The sequence below is a fragment of the Argopecten irradians genome, chromosome 12, assembly GCF_041381155.1.
Source record: "Argopecten irradians isolate NY chromosome 12, Ai_NY, whole genome shotgun sequence".
Taxonomy (NCBI): Eukaryota; Metazoa; Mollusca; class Bivalvia; order Pectinida; family Pectinidae; genus Argopecten; species Argopecten irradians.
In genome coordinates, this window is record NC_091145.1 from 38,184,013 (window position 1) to 38,201,055 (window position 17,043).

At 34.8% G+C, this 17,043-nt stretch overlaps 1 protein-coding gene across 1 annotated transcript; it reads left to right on the forward strand.

Moving 5' to 3' along the window:
- Window positions 1–1,600: 1,600 nt before the first annotated feature.
- On the forward strand, window positions 1,601–16,641 carry LOC138304916 (uncharacterized). The gene is made up of 4 exons (XM_069245309.1): window positions 1,601–2,192; window positions 13,615–13,721; window positions 14,003–14,123; window positions 16,506–16,641. The coding sequence occupies exons 2-4, from the start codon at window positions 13,622–13,624 to the stop codon at window positions 16,639–16,641; spliced, it is 357 nt and encodes a 118-aa protein (XP_069101410.1). The 5' UTR covers window positions 1,601–2,192; window positions 13,615–13,621.
- The last annotated feature ends 402 nt before the right edge of the window (window positions 16,642–17,043 follow it).

The following is a 17,043-nucleotide window of genomic DNA, read 5'->3' on the forward strand; positions in this document are numbered from 1 at the left end:
TTATCATTGACAAGTTTGATACCAAACTGACGTTACGTGCGTCTTGTTGTAATATTTTTTTCTAAAATGCGACCAGTGGACGATAAAAACTATACGGACTTCGTTTATTTTCAGTTTGACAAGTTGTTTTATTTCGTCCGGATTTTTGCTTGCAATGAAATATTTGCTATTTACATATATTTAACGCTACCCGCGCGGCTGGAACACCCAACCGATTGAATAGTGTATTGTCCGATTCATTTTACACGATTGAATGGCCAATTCACATGTATAAGTTAATAAATTTGTGATGGACCCTGTGATGTTTGACTGACCCATTTAAAACTGTTTGGTGCATTTCTGACCTATAAAAACATTTGGTGATTGAAATGAATTTAAAGTTTGATGTGTGATTGAGCTAGGTAAAACATTTGCTGATTGGCAGATTTGAATAAAACGTTTGTTGATTGGATGATATGCATATTTTAAATATGTAAAAAATGTGTGCTCTCGAACTAGTTTTTGAGATATTTGAGCTTGAAATATACCATCCGTACAAATTTGCCTGCCGAAAATAGAAAAAATCTTAAAATTATGGTTTCTGTAATATTAGGATGAACAGTCTAAATTCTGTTGGCTTTTTGTCCTAAATTTTTAACGATAAAACGATATACAAAACTGTTGTATTTTTTTCAATGCTTACTAATATTCGTCATTTCCCAGGACCGTTTCTATACGTAGTTATCACGTTTTGCCATATTTTCGCCCCTAAAAATGAACGAATAAGCAAAAAGGTAAATGAAAACCCATGCCAATTTCACAATATTTGTATATGATATACCCAAAGTAATATATTGTTCAAATATCATACAAAAACATGGAGGCCTTGATCGAATTTTCACAATTTTGTAAGCTTAAACCCTACCCCAATTTCATCCAGTGTTAGGATGGGTCATATTTGACTACTTTTTGAAAATCATGCCGCAAAAAAACATTCCACATCACTTCAATTTTTGTTTGTGATATTATATCTGGTTTATGTCTGTTTATATTTATAATTTTCTCCAAAGTCGCTTTTTACGATCATGCAATGGAGCAGCAGGCACAATCTTAAAAAATGCTTACAATGCATGTGTTGCTTCAGATTATTTCATAAAACATACGTAAATAGCTTAAAAACTAAATATATATAGAAAATCCAGAAGATACATCTTTGACAGAATATAAATTTCATTAGATATGACCTAATTCATCCTCGTCACCCAGCTCATATGACTCTAAGCTGCCATAATCATAACCAGATCATTACAGAAGCTAAATGACGCTCTAAACGTCACCCCAACGCTATGGAATGGTTGAAATAGTAAACTATTTTCATCTAGGTAATCATGAAACTACGATTTCAAATTTTCAATTTTTCGCCCGTGCAGTGGGGCATCAGGCATAATTCTAACACTCTACTTCAGTGTAGGCGTTGCTTGAAATTAAGCACATAAAACAAGTCTAAATAATTTAAAATCCGATTTTAAACATGAGAAAACAACATATGCTTAGTGGACAGTTGATACTATTAATTGAATATGACTTAATTTATGCACGTGACCTAGCCAATGTGAACCTTAAAGCTGACAATGCAAGTTAAAATTATTAAAATGATTTTTGTAGAAATAAGTATACTCGTTGTTCAAGAATCGTTTATGAGACATTCCCCGGTTGAGAACAGCCATTTTTGTTTTACATTCTGACGACTCACCGACCCCTATATAAAGCGCGTGAATCGACACACGTGCGCTCATTCATGTACCCATACACCTAGCAGTCCACAGTATATATCACCTACAAATAGGTAAACAAAACCCTCACCTGTAAAACTATATGGGACTTTTTTTAGCAAGAAAACATGTCAACTCCTCTAAGTTGTTCTTTAGATGTTTCTCAAAATAAAATTCCAACGCAAGTGAATAGAAATCCAAACAATAAGCCGTCCACATATCTCCACGTATATCATCGCACTCGATGCACTCAACTGACCATGTACACGTGACTACGTACCTGACCCGAACGAGCGACAACTATCAAGGACACACACGTGTCGATGTACATGTACGTTTAAAACTTGGTGTATATTGAAGTGTTTTATTAGTTCGTATTGGACATATGTTGGGATATAGCTGACAACACATTCATCTATTACTTCAATGAAATATTGTCAGGTGAGTGCAGTGTTTATTTTCAATTTGACATTGTTATTTGCAATACCGGGGCATGTGTATCTGAGACAAGACATGGTTAGAATGACACAAGTGTGTCAAGTGTCCCGTGCTTTATATAGGGGGTTGGCCAAGGAAGGTTACTAAGCAGAGCAAAAGAAAAATGGCTGCCACTTCCTTAGATACCACACTGTCATAACTAGGGGATGTCTCAGAAACAATTTTTGAAAAAATATTTCGTTAATATATTTTTTTTTAATTTCAAATGCATGTTTTAACTTGCATTGTCAGCTTTAAGCAGATCATGTCAAGATTCATCTGCAGTACTAAAATCAATATCAAACTACCAAATCTTTGAAAATTCATAGTTTTCAGCAAAAAATTTTTAGTTTTTAATGCTTAAATAGCATAAATGCTTAACAAGGTCACTGTGACCTACTTTTCGCATTTTTCATCAGTTTTCTGAACTGAACTTCATAAACCCAATATTTACAAGGATAAATCTGCAAAAATGCAACGTGTATTCTAATATTTGATTAATAAGAACTTAAACAATGAAAATGTGATTTTCATCCTTTGACCTCTGAAATTACTATGAGCACAGGAAAAAACCGGATATTCTGAATAACACACAATAGGCTGCTGACCGTAATGTATCTACATGCAAAATATTTTGCTTACTACTTAGTGGCCGTAAAAAGGCCCAAAATGATACCCCTCCTTTTGTGTCTGAACAAAATCCGTATGCGATTTCTTTAGAATTCCGCAATTCCGATCCCTAAACACTAGCCTGGTGTCCTGGCTCCGATTATGGGTAGGCCAGTGCACCTATAGTGTTTGAAAACTTATTCCCATTAACAACAGGGACCGGAAAAACCTAAGAGATATCATCTAATTTTCACTTCATTGCTTTTATTTTATATTTATAAAATGCTTTTAAACATACGATATTATATGCAGACGAAATTCATGTATTGAAAAAATATCCAAGTGAATGTCGTAGTGTATCGGAAACCATTCTGGAATTCAAAACAACCTCCGCAGCTTCCGGCCTAGCGTCATGTGAATTGGCGCGGTTTTCAAAGTATGGACTTAACTTAATCATTTCTAGACTCTATCCCTTACTTCACTTACAACCATTTAAAAGCAAGTCCTTCAATATTACTAAGGTTTAGTCCTAAAATCAAAAGTAAAGTTAAAATTAACCACAGAGACGAAAAAGAAACGAAGAAAATGATGTAGTGAGTGTTCTATTCACATGTAATGTTTTGCTTGTTTAAAGATTAGTTAATAAATTACTGTATGAAACAAGCAAAATATAAAGGTACAAAAGCTTGTTTATCATATAACTTGTCCGTACAGCCCTATAAGACACGCGTGTTTTACATTGTTGTGATGGCATGTGTAATAACGACGTCATGATCAAACTATGACGCCTTACGATTGTCTCGGTGGACGGAAACGTCAAATTCAAGCCTGATATCTCTATCCTTTTATATAAGGAACATTTTTTTTCTATCTTTCCATAAATACAAGTTATGTGGTAAATAGAATGCTACATCCATGGCTACGTAATATGAACTTCATCAAACGCTTTAAACAGTTTGATATGCAACGCGCCTTAATCAATTTTTTGAACTCGTCGATACATTTCATTGGATATAGCCACTCGTGTATCATCCTCTATTTCGCTTTTAATGACACATTTCCACATGAAGTTTTCAATAGAACATGTGTAAGATTAGAAAGGACGCATTTTTATCATATGAAGTACTTTGTGTTTATTCGTACCATCTACCTCTTTGTGTCAACAACGTCCATGTCCCTGATCTAATCGGTCTTCAAACTTAAAAAATAAAGTGAAATCGTGAGCAGTGATAGTTTATGACTTTTAAATCCGGTTGGTTACCGGCGGTTACAACGAAAGTCTATTTAAAGTGTCACTTTCAAAACAAAATAAAAAACACTTTTCTTTAAAACGCCATAAATATCCCATAAAAACGCCTTAATTATCTTGTTATATCGAATGTAAAAACAATATCTTGTTAGTTATCTTGTTTTACCTAATTGTGTTTAACGCGTTAATTATCTTGTTTTAAATAATTGTGTGTAACGCGTTAATTATCTCGTTTTAATTAATTGTGGTTAACGCGTTAATTAATTCGTTTTTAACTAATTGTGTTTAACGCGTTAATTATCTTGTTTTAACGCGGTTATTGTCTCGTTTTAATGACATTATAGTGGAGCGGCTAAGGTCGATTTTTCGGCAAAATCGTTCAAATTTTGAAGAAAGGATGAAACTTTGCATATATGACTTCTTTAGGACATCAGGTTTCTGGAAAAAAATGGATCCCAAAAATTTGCGGTCCCTGGCGGCCGCCATATTGGTTTTCAAATTGGCTGCCGAAAAACACCTTCTGCGACCCATATCTCACGTTCAATACCAGCTAAACCCACACTTTAAACGTCTAAACACATATTATTGATACTTACCAACATTCTGATAGTGTCAAACTTCATATAGAAGGACCGCCATTTTGTATTTCAAGATGGCCGCCAACTTTGCGGACTATATCTGAATAAAAGACATCTAATTGGGTAGGCAAATAAACACCTGCAATTGTAGTGAGAGTATTGAATATTTTTGTAGTGTTTCATACATAAATAATTTGATTCTTATTTTAATTTCAAAATGACTGTCATTTTGAATTCCAAGATGGTCGTTTGAATTAATTGTTTCCGTATTTCACTCTGTAAGTGATCGAGTGATATTGGAATAAAACCCTGAGTTGCAACTCTACATGCGTCATCAGAGGATCATCTTTCATGGGCTTTATCGACTCTTCAACTGGAGCATCTTCAATGTCGCAATGTCAACAGCGATTGTCCAAATCACTGCCCATCTGCGGATAACACCTTGCCACTTCTTCTGCAATCAATCAGGCGTGTTCTCTCCTGTTTTTGACGGTAGATCCACAGCTGATTTCTTGTCCTTCTCCATTACTCATTACTTCCAATGTTGAATATAACTTTTACGTTGAACATACAGGAAACAGGAACACCCATTCCTACATTCTAGGATATTGAATTCTCCTACCAATCCTTCGTCTTCCTCCTTTCAAATCCTTTCTCACAGTGTAACTCCTATGGAACTGTCAAGTCATCCATAACCACATCTAGACAAATACCTTTCACCTTATGATGTCCGAGAACACAATCCACACAATGTTTTCTCAGGTGTATGTATGAATTCCTTCTTCAGATCATACAGACATCTGTCATCGCTCTTTACTTTTAACAAATGTGATGAAAGTATTTTCTTTTAGTTGCTACGATTTCTTTGTTTTTTCTTTTTTTTTTCACAATGTCTGCCAATTTTCTTAGCATCTTCTCATGGCGATTGAGCTGGGATTGTAGAAAGCGCAAGAGTTCCCGGTAGCACAATCATTAGCCTGCAGGTATCGCTCCCATCTTTTGTCATATATCGACGTCAACCAAGTTCCAGATGACCAATATCTGACTTAGTTAGTTTTCTGTCTATATGTGGTTCCAGTCTTGTCAATCATCTACACAACTTGCACTTAGTTTTAATGTATACTTTCTCTTTGAAGGCTTATTGTTCTCTATACCAGCTTATCTCCTAAAAAGTAAGCAATGAAATTGTGAGTTCTAGCTCGGAGGCTGAGCTTATATTTGTAAAGCTTTGACATAGCAATCATCTTGACTATCTTCGGAAGTTGCTTGTGGTTTATTCTAGTGCCATACTACTGGTAAATTGATAGACGTACCACAAGGGGTCATGTCAGACGAGGTAAATATCCATACTTTGGCGACAAAACCTTGCTATGAAGTGACTTTGACTTGGGTAAGGGTACAGCGTACATGTTGTACCTGCTTAATCGTATTGATCAACGATTTGGAATTTCAATGGTATTAATCAAAATACTTAACAATGTGGTGGAATTTGTCACTATTTCTTGTTTTATGTTTCATAGGAATGTAGAACAATATATTTTTGTCATATTTTGCTCCATGGTTATGTAACGAATTAGCCTCACTGGATTGGTTCAGAGAATTATGGTATGTCTAATTTTTGTAGTTAATATGAAGTTTTTACGTAATGTTTCCGAAATTATCAGTCAATTTGATACCTTTAATTAAAACTGCCGGACATCTTAAATTTCAGTTTCGAGGCCATTTTGAAATTCAAAATAACAATCAAATTATTTTGTAACAAATGACATAAAATATAAATGCTCACAGTACTTGCAGGTTTTTTGATTTACTTAAATATTATTATTATATATACAGATATAGGTAAATGAAGTAAATCGGCGGCCATTTTGGAATACAAAATGGCGTCTTTTTACATGAAGTTTAACACTATCAGAATTATCCTAAGTAATAATAAGTATCAATAATGTGGGTGTAAACGTTTAAGAGTGTTAACTTGATTGTTACAGATAAATAGGGAAACAACTTGAATTTATACGGCAATGTTGGATTTCAAAATGGCGTTCATTTTTTAAATTAAACTAATAATGAAATTATTTATGTATTAAACACTACAAAAGTGTGGATACTCTCACTTTATTTCCAAGTGTTTATTGCTTAAAGTAAGCTTAGCCAATTAGATTATTCTATACAAATATAGCTCGTAAAGTTGGCGGCCATCTTGAAATTCAAAATAGCGGTCATTCTCCATGAAGTTTAACGCTACCAGAATGTTCCTAAGCATCAATAATATGGATGTGCTCGTTTAAAGTTTGGGTTTAGTTGGTATAGAACATAAGATATGAGTCGCAGATGGTGGTTTTTGGCGGCCATTTTGAAAACCAATATGGCGGCCGCCATGGGCCGTGAATTTTTGGGGTCTATTTTTTTCCTGAAACCTTATATCCTAAAGAGGTCATATGCAAAGTTTCATGCTTTCTTCAAAATTTGAACGATTTTCATGCTTAGCCGCTCCACTATTACTGTTCGTTTGCACAGTATTTTATTTTAACGCGTTAGTTATATCGTTGGTATCTCGTTTTAATGAGATGATTTTTCTCGTTTTGACGTGATTATATCGTGATTATGACCAGATAATATATTACGTTAAGCGCCTAACAATGAACTAATACAGTAATTATCTATTATAAACCTGTGTAGCGTGTCTGTGTTAAGGCCACGGAGTCTCTCAACAATCCCTATTGCGTGTGTTCTAGAAGGAGCAAGAATACTGAAATGACTGATTCACCATGGTATCAGACTCTACCGCACGCAACTTTAATTCTCAATCAATATGCATTATACTAATTAAAATTGAAATATGATTCCAAGCAAGTGACAATGAACCGTTTGCTTAAGTAAAAACGAATTTACGTCATGAAGTCTTACAAATTACGTCAAGCATCATCACAATCATATATCGAAATATCATCACTAACAACCAAAATGATTTTTCCATGCAATTACATGTAATCCAAGATGGCAATCCAATGACCTTGAACTCTGACACAATTACCTTGATATATGACCCACTGTCACTGATATAGTTATGCTGAATTACGTAAGTACTTATAATAATAATGTAATAAAAAATGTTTATCATAAAAGCAACATTTGCCCTTAACATCTCTTGCATCCCTAATAGTTAATTTCTTGTTAGTTACATTTTATCAACAGTTTTGTTTCTTAATGTTGTAACGATAATATGATTATGGCATTAAATCGATATTGGTTTTTTTTATTTAAGCATTGAAGTCACTATTTTTTAATTTCATCGGGGTATGAAATAAATTTTGTTTGCAAACTGTGTGAATATATAGTGACTTCAATACTTATAATTAATTTCCCATGCTACTTTATAAAATGAAATACATTTACACGTACGATTCCATTGATTTTTTCCAATGGATTATTTTTTCCAAATCAATACGCAACGTCAATGTTTCTATTGTGACGTCATGATAACGTCGGGAATTCCGCGCCATTCTCGGATTTTTTTTCATCGTGGAATGAAAAAAATGAATAGACCAATCAGAAAGCCTTTAACAAAGAGAAAATTAATTATTTCGATATATAAATCGAAATATGTATCGCGTTTTAACACAAAGTGAAAATAATAGGTTTTCGTAGTTTTCATATAAACCTTGTCAATGCTTAATGTAATGTCATGCTTTATATGTTTGTTTGTTTGTTTGTTTGTTGTGGTTTTACGCCATATCGATACCATCGGCCAGCGGTCAGTATCTTGCAACAGCCCCATATAGGATTCGAACTCGTGACCCAGAGGTGGAGGGCTTGAGGTAATATGTCGGGACGTCTAAACCACTCGACCACCGCACCGTGTTCCCGCTTTTAATGTAATGTAGCCAGTATATTTGTAAGAAGTGTTATTGAAACCAAATGAAATACATCAACAATACAATAAACAATAATAATATCGTATATTGCCATTCAAAAGTTTGCTTTGACTCGTATTGCAAGATGTCATCAAAATGACAGAAACTTAAACGTGTTCGGTTATCTTTGTTTATTTTTTCTTATACTTATCATTGTAATAAAGAATCTAGAGAAAAGATTCGCTCTAGAAGTAGAATACTCACCAAATTAATGAATTTTATTTTTATGAACATAAAACTAATGTCCCTTTATTATATGACTTTATCATTGTATAATTAGTTGACCAAATAACTGATTACGAAAACTGATATTTTCCTCACACATACGTGACAAAGTCAACCTTTATCACGTTGACACTACATTTTATGTAAATAATACATTAATTTTGTCCTACAACATGACCCCTGAAATGATTTCATTATTTTGTACGTCAACTAAACATCACGATATAAATATCCGTCATCAACTATCCAGATATTGGATGTACCGGGCACGATATTCAGTAAACAAGTCATTAAATGATGTATTACCGATAACGTCTATCTTTTTTAAAAGGGAAAGAAAACGAAAACAAATAAATTGCGTCTCTGAATTAACTCTCACTTCTAGGTGAGGCGTGATGCTAATATGACCACAAAAATTACTCACTCTCACACAGAAAATCGGTTCGACAACTCTTAAGTAACTGATAAATACATAAACAACAGATAAACTGGTCACTACAAAACACAACTAAAGTACTAACTGCATAATAATCAGCTTAACCGATAAATTCATAAACAACAGCTAAACTAATTACTTCAAAAACGAAAGAGTCGTGTGTGCCACTGGTATTGTGTCAATTACCATTTTAAATGGTATCGCAACTTGCGGGGCTAAAATGCCGTGATACAAATATTCACGGCTGCAGAAATGACCCGGCTATAATATTGTCAAATAAATATTATATTATTTACACACAAGTCATGGACAATTATCATTAGGCTTATGATCTTAACAAATCAAAAGATGTTTTAAATAACTCCGAACACCATAAGCTTACACCTCCAAAAACAACTGCTAACCTTTACCTGCACAAACAATATCGAATTGATAATTTCAAAACCAACATGGAAACTGATAATTGTAAACACTTTATATTCTAAACTCACATGACTTCTAAAAATCAGATCAGTTAAAAAGGACAAAAACGATAACAACAATGATAACTGTGTATAAAACATTGAAACACAAGTACTGAAACAATAAATGTAATATCAACCATTAGGAAACTAATACCAACAAAAAAATGAACATGACAGCTTCAAAACATCATTTCTTGTTAAAATTGAGTGGCAGCAACCATTAAAGTCCCATAATGTTTTTTTATGAATGCTCTACAAAGTAGACATCGATGATCCTTATGAATTTATCTTTACTTAATTTTGTTCAAACATGTACAATTTCGACAAAAATGCATATTAAAAATATATATAAATAGAACACGTAAATGTATATGTCTGAAAATAGCCTATGTGCCTGTTTGACCCGGATGATCACATGGTACAAATCCCAGCGACACCACAGGGAAATTTAGAACATGTTAAGATTTATTCAATGTTTTACAATGTTCTTCCTTATAAAACTGGTTCTTCTTTACAAAATAAAAAAATCAAAATACTTAAGTAGAATTAATACTCTATTCTGACGACTTTAAACACGCATTTGCATGCAAAAACTACAAAAGGGTGAAGTATCACTAATTATATAATAACCCTCAGTTGCCTCTTAATCGAGCGCGTGTACCCGCTTAATTCGCTCTTACCTGTGAGCTTACATGTATACTTATGTAAAAGATCCGGCCGTTTTTTGCCTATGACTTCATAACCCCAAAAGATAATTCAGATAGCCCAGTAAGGCACTAATTAGGCATAGATTTTCGTAATCTGACTTACCTTTACAATAAAACAAATTGAATTGTGGCGCATTGATATCTTATCTAATAATTTAGTTTGGCCAATGACTGTGCCGCTTTTAAAATTTCCCGCGAAAACGTTTTGTATTTATGACGTCATAATACATGACGTACAATTCTTTCGGTCTAAGAAAAATAACCTCAAAGATCTAACCAATAAAAATGAGTGTAAATTAAATAAGATATTTCATCTTTCCTCAGTCACACTTAAAGATTATTTGCAATCTGGTTTTCAAATTCATACTCAGTTTATTTACGCACTACTCAACCTAAGTTTGTGTGACCATGTTCAGAATCTTCAGAATCTTCTTTTAATTCGTTAGCTAGCATCCCATGTTAGGTACAGTGTCGAATTACAGAAACACTTATATACATGTACATTCGTAACTGTAATAAATTTCATCTGTACCATAATTTGTAAGTGTCACGTAGGTACATTTGTAGGACGCTATAATTAATTGTGCATGTTGCCCAAATTACATTGGAAAAGGCGACTAAATTTGGAATCATCCTCCAGACACGGCTTCAGTTTTGAACGGACTTCAATTGTTCTGGTGATGAAGGCTTTGAGTTATGCCCTCTTCTTGAGACACAACATACTTTATGTAGTAGTCAATAAAACAGTTCGGTTAACGCTCACATGGAGGAAGTGGGACGACTGGTTTGTCCGGTTTCAGTATATTGTGACCAAATAACATCCCACTATCCAAAGGGCAATGGCACCACTATTAGGAAGAGGGACAACACCAAAACACCCAGCCTTCGAAAACATAAAAAAAAACTTTACACGCGCAACATAATACAACGTAAATGACCTTGGTATGTTAAGGCTCTTATTTACCTTAAATGGTCTTAGAATGTTAAGGATGTCATAAGGCACAGTCAACCAATCAATTAAACAAACATGTTGTATCCATCTGACAATATGGAAGTTACGCTAAGGGTTTCGCATTACATGTATAAATCCCTTGCTTCTCATTAAGATTAGGTCATGAAAAAAGTCCAATTACATTTTATTGCCAAAATTGTCTTAAAGATGCTCCACCGCCGACAAATGGTATTTTTTCACTATCAAAAACAGGAGAAGACGATTAAGTATTTTTCTTCAGTTACAAAAGTTACTTACTTTACACCATTACCAACATTAAAAAGTTTGAACTTCTAATTTTACTTCAAGTTAAAATATGAAAAATATTAATTGCATCCCGAAAAAATCCGTTGCACTATATCCTATATGGAATAAAGTACTGATTGCGCATGCACCAACGGCGAAATAAGTATTTCATATTATTTTTTGTATTAATTGGACATATATATATATATATATACACGATAATACACCAATTATTGTTCAAATAATGAATATCATTTATGCTCTGTCGGCGGTGGAGCATCTTTAAGGATGCCCTGTTGTATTTTAACAACAGTGGCTTGCCATAAACTGGATGTATAGGTGCATAATGGGATACGTAGCTGTTGTGCCTGTGACATGATTGATTGTACACTAGATACAATCATGAAGAAGTTCATTCATCACAAAGACTAAAGGTTTTGATCCAGTTTATGATAATTGTTGATATACACGTGCTTAACGTTAAAGTCATTAAATAAAGTTGCCATATGTTGCTAGTTATCGTAATTGATTGATAAGCAGTTGTTTGAACATTTGTTTGATCCTTGCATTATGGTGGCATACATGTATTTCTGTTATTTTATGTCGAGTTCCGTTAAATTGATTTGTCGAGTTATAACAAGACTAGTTGAGATATACAAGTGTATATGTCGACAGGAGGTTTATAACGTTACTTACCGAAATAATGATTTGCGAATATTATGGCATCTTGACTGGCTATAATCAATCTCGTCGTAAGGTAAGCTGACTTTGCTTGACATGGTTGTGGGGCTGGTGGATGGTCATTGGCGACTCAAGAACTTATAGTCTTGGTAAATGTTGGCCGGTATTACATGTACAATTACGTATGATGGACGATAGAGAAACTATCGCTGACTTTAAATATTAAAAGCACCTTTAAGACCGCCTCCTCCCCTCTTCATCCTGGATAAATGTAAATTGATATTTACATTTCTGATTGATACCTCTGCACCTAATATTAATCAGGAGGAAACAGATGTGACGCGGGCTCGCAGGGTTAATACTAATTTATTCTAATTTATAATCAACAATAATATGAAACAGTTATAAATTGAATCACATAACAAGATCAGAACTAATATACCGATTTCTTTCAAGGACGCGTCATCACTGTTGCGGGTTACTCTTTTTGCAAGTATGTATACAAAATGCTGATACGTCTTCATCATTATACTGTGTGAACGCTTTAATGTTATAATATTGTGCCGTTTTTGAAGTCGTTATATGACGACATTTTAGAAGCGTTATGAAAGTATTACAAAACACGCATAGTAACCTTGGTACACTTGCATTTTATTTTTTGATGTTTTCTTCTTTTTGTAAGAAAAGCTGATACTGTGAACTTTCATTACAACAATAACTTCATTCAATCCATGAAGTCTATGCATAAACAAATTTTAAGGCGAAGATAAAACGAATATTTAAGTTAATGAAAATGTTCATTGCAGGCATAATTAGACTAAACATTTATCTTAACAATGATTGGTCCTCAGTTCATAAGGCCTACTACCTTTGCGAAACGGGAATGTGAAACGCGGTCGATGATTTTTTAGAGTCACAAAAGTTACTAACTACATTGTATAATCATCATCATCTTCTGAAAAATTTAATAAAAATAAATAAAATGTTAATTTTCACAACGCGGGTCGTCTTATATTTCCCGCCGCCGTCCTAAATACCGCATGGTAGTTGGTCATCACTGCGGCAGATAGTAAAACAGCGAAATGAATCTCCATAGTTATCCTATATTACGCAGAAATTTGGTGTTGTAACCCCATCTTAGGCCATCGGTATATATTTTCTTGTCGTTTAAATGTTTTTAAGAAACCTTTAAATTTTGCTCCAGAAAGGTAGTGGACCTTTAACACCATATAATGTATACTTTAATATTTACAATCAACTACTGAAGGTATTTATTTCCTTTGAAGGCAAGATATGGATTTCCCTACGCTGTCAGTTGTCGCCATTCTCCTGATTACAATTGATCACACCACGGCAAACTGTTTCGAAAGTATACCAGGCCCTAGTCCTTACCGTGAGTCAGTCGTATATTCAGTATATTACAACTATGAGCCAAAGTTTTAATTTAACAGTTACAGGTTTTGAATATTTTCTGGTTGTGAACATAGCAAATATTTCAGAAGTTCCTTTATATCGAAAACGAGCAAACATTAAAGCAAGTGGCATATCAAATTATTTATACACCGTAAGATTGATGCTGGTCATTCTAAATATCACTTCATGAAGTAGACTATTTTGGCATCATTTGATGTCCCATTCATGTTTATATTTTCATACTTTCGGTTTTTTCGGTAGGATCGGTCGATCCAGTTACATGTGTGTTCGATAACCAGACATATCAGCCTGGAGAGACGTGGGTACACGATCCCTGTATGAACTGTTCCTGTAGTCAAGCTGGAGCGTACAGATGCTGCGGGTAACTACACCATCTTAATAAATCAATCTTAAAAAGCAGATTAGACAAAAAAAAGAATTTAAATCAGAACGACATTCTACCAACGATCCACCTCCTTAAATGGGAAATCAGGTTATTTTTTGTTGTTCTTTTGACGATTTTCGATGACTAATATTAAAGTTTAAACTCGGAGTATACCTGCACGATTTTAGAAAACAAAACAAAAACCAAATACATCATGTACAGAATAGTTTAAGATAACATTGCCGGGAAATCAAGGATGTTGGCAAGAGTACTAAGCGTGATGTCAATTTCTCCCTTCTATCATTCATTTCTGGGACCGTATAATATAATGCTTTAAGATTACCACAAAAATCAAGATTTATCCTTAAAGATTTAGATTTTATTACATTGATTGTGATTTTTGACGAACAATTATATATTATCCCAACTAGGCATTACATGTAGTTACTTATGACATCATTTCGCATATGTCTGCCCTTCCCTCTATGAACTGCTAAAATCTCTGTGTAGAATTTCCATTTTATTGAACAACCTATCTTCTAATTTTTAATTCACGTGTCAGTGTTTTATATATATTTTCTTTAAAATTTCATCAGACCTGTTGATATTTAATAATTATCAATGGATTGAACAACCAAGAACATTTAAGGGAAAGATGTTAATGTGATAATGTAATAAATACTAGGCAACCGTTCTGCTTGATCGTTTGGCAACATGAATCAATCGATTTAATTTTTCGCCGAACCAAAGATTTGTAAGTGAGCAGACAAAATTTGTTTGTTTGATTATTATAACTTCCTATTAACAGTCAATGTCATGCAAGGACGTAGGGCGTTAGAATTGTACCTGCTGCCCCTATTGCATGATAGTAAAAGGCGACTAAATTTAGGATCTTATCTTTTCTATTCTTCCTAACTTACTTTATCCTTCCTAATGCCTCCCTTGGCACCGCCTCACGTTTGGCCTTGAGTTGAGCGTTCGCCCCTGTGAGGAAGGCTCTGGGTTCTGTCCCCTGGCCGAGACACACCAAAGTCTGTAAAAGTGGTAGTTTCTGCTCCTGCTTAGCGCTCAGCAAAAAGGGAGTGGGACGACTGGTTCGCCCGTTGTCAGTATAATGTGACCGGGTGAGGTGTGTTGCTTGGTGTCTTCGGCGGCATGCTTCAGTGATATAGCACTATAGAAAGGGCAAGAGTTCCACTATACAAGAAGACACAACACGAACATACCGCAGTCTCCCAGTACACTGACCTCGCACAACATACACGCGACACACCGCATGCATGGGAGGCCGTCCTTGCATGACCATGGCTGTTAATAGGACGTTAATAAATCAAACAAACAAAAAGCAAGGACGGCCTCCCATGTATGCAGTGTGTAGCGTGTGTGAATTGCGAGGTGTGTGTTTTGGGAGACTGCGGTATGTCCGTGTTGTGTCTTCTTGTATAGTGGAACTGTTGCCCTTTTTATAGTGCTATATCACTGAAGCATGCCTCGAAGACACCAAGCAACACACCCCACCCGGTCATATTATACTGACAACGGGCAAACAAGTCGTCCCACTTCCTGTTTGCTGAGCGCTAAGCAGGAGCAGAAAATACCATTTTTACAGACTTTGGTGTGTCTCGGTCAGGGGCAGAACCCACAGCCTTCCTCACAGGGGCGAATGCTCAAATCAAGGCCAAAAGTGAGGCGTTGCCAAAGGAGGCATTACGAAAGATAAAGTCAGTTAGGAAGAAGAGGAAAAGATAAGATCCTAAATTTAGTCGCCTTTTACGATCATGCAATAGGGGCAGCAGGCACAAGATTTATAAGTGAGAAGGATTTGTCACGATCTCTTTACACTAATAAACACCACGCGAGACGCCTATAAACCGGGAATAAAAAACCGTTATTTTTTTTAACAAATACTGTCTTATCGAGTCAAAAGAAAAGTCCAATGAGAAGCTTCATAGAGTTCACGATGTCTATGTCTTGTTTTACGGATGGCAGATTTAGAAGAAATGTCATTAAATTGTCAGTAAAAATACGACAGCTCATGAAATGACGGCCTGCCTCAGAAAGTAAGACGGTAAGCCTGGCACCCGCAAGCTACATATATGTACATAAATGGTTGCGCCGGCGGATATCAAAGGAAAATCAATCGTCGCCCGATGCAAAGTCATGGTTAGTGCACAAAAACAAAAGCACTCGCGACGTAATCGTCAAAAAACTCGAGTGACAAGTCCTTCGCACTTATAAATTCTTGGTCGAACACATACTAAATATTACGCAAATGTGAGTTAGAACACTTTATGATGATGGTAATGTATTATTTGCTCTCATTTTATCGTATTTAGTATCGTCATACAATGATTAAGCTATATTCGTATTTCTTTACAGATATGGTATATATGCCGGACCCGGACTTTTCGTGATAGGTTGTGCTGTAAATCGATTGGATTGCCACACCGGTGAACTGCTTGATGAAGTACCTGGATCGTGTCCCCGGTCTGGTCAGCTAGTTCATGTACCTTAAACACTTCTACGTTCTACTCTTGGAAGTAGGAATCCATTGTTCTGTCATTTGTTTTTGAAAGTAACGTCTTAAACAAAGTGTCACTAAGGTTTTTGTGGATACCATGGTCTTAGCATTAACTGCTTTAAAACATCAATAAGTCTAACGCAATAAGGCGTTAGATAATTGTATCAGATATGTCATACAATCTTATTATTAATAAAGTAAGCTATATAATGTGCATATAACGTTTGAAATAGCCATGGAATATAATTCAAACAGTAAATACTCAAAATTCTGGTTACTATTAAGTTGTCATGAAAAATTATTCAAAATTACATTTAGTGCAGTAACAAAGTAAAACGTAATGAAAGCTGATAGTATGTACATGTATTACTGCATCAAGATTTGTTCATGTAGATC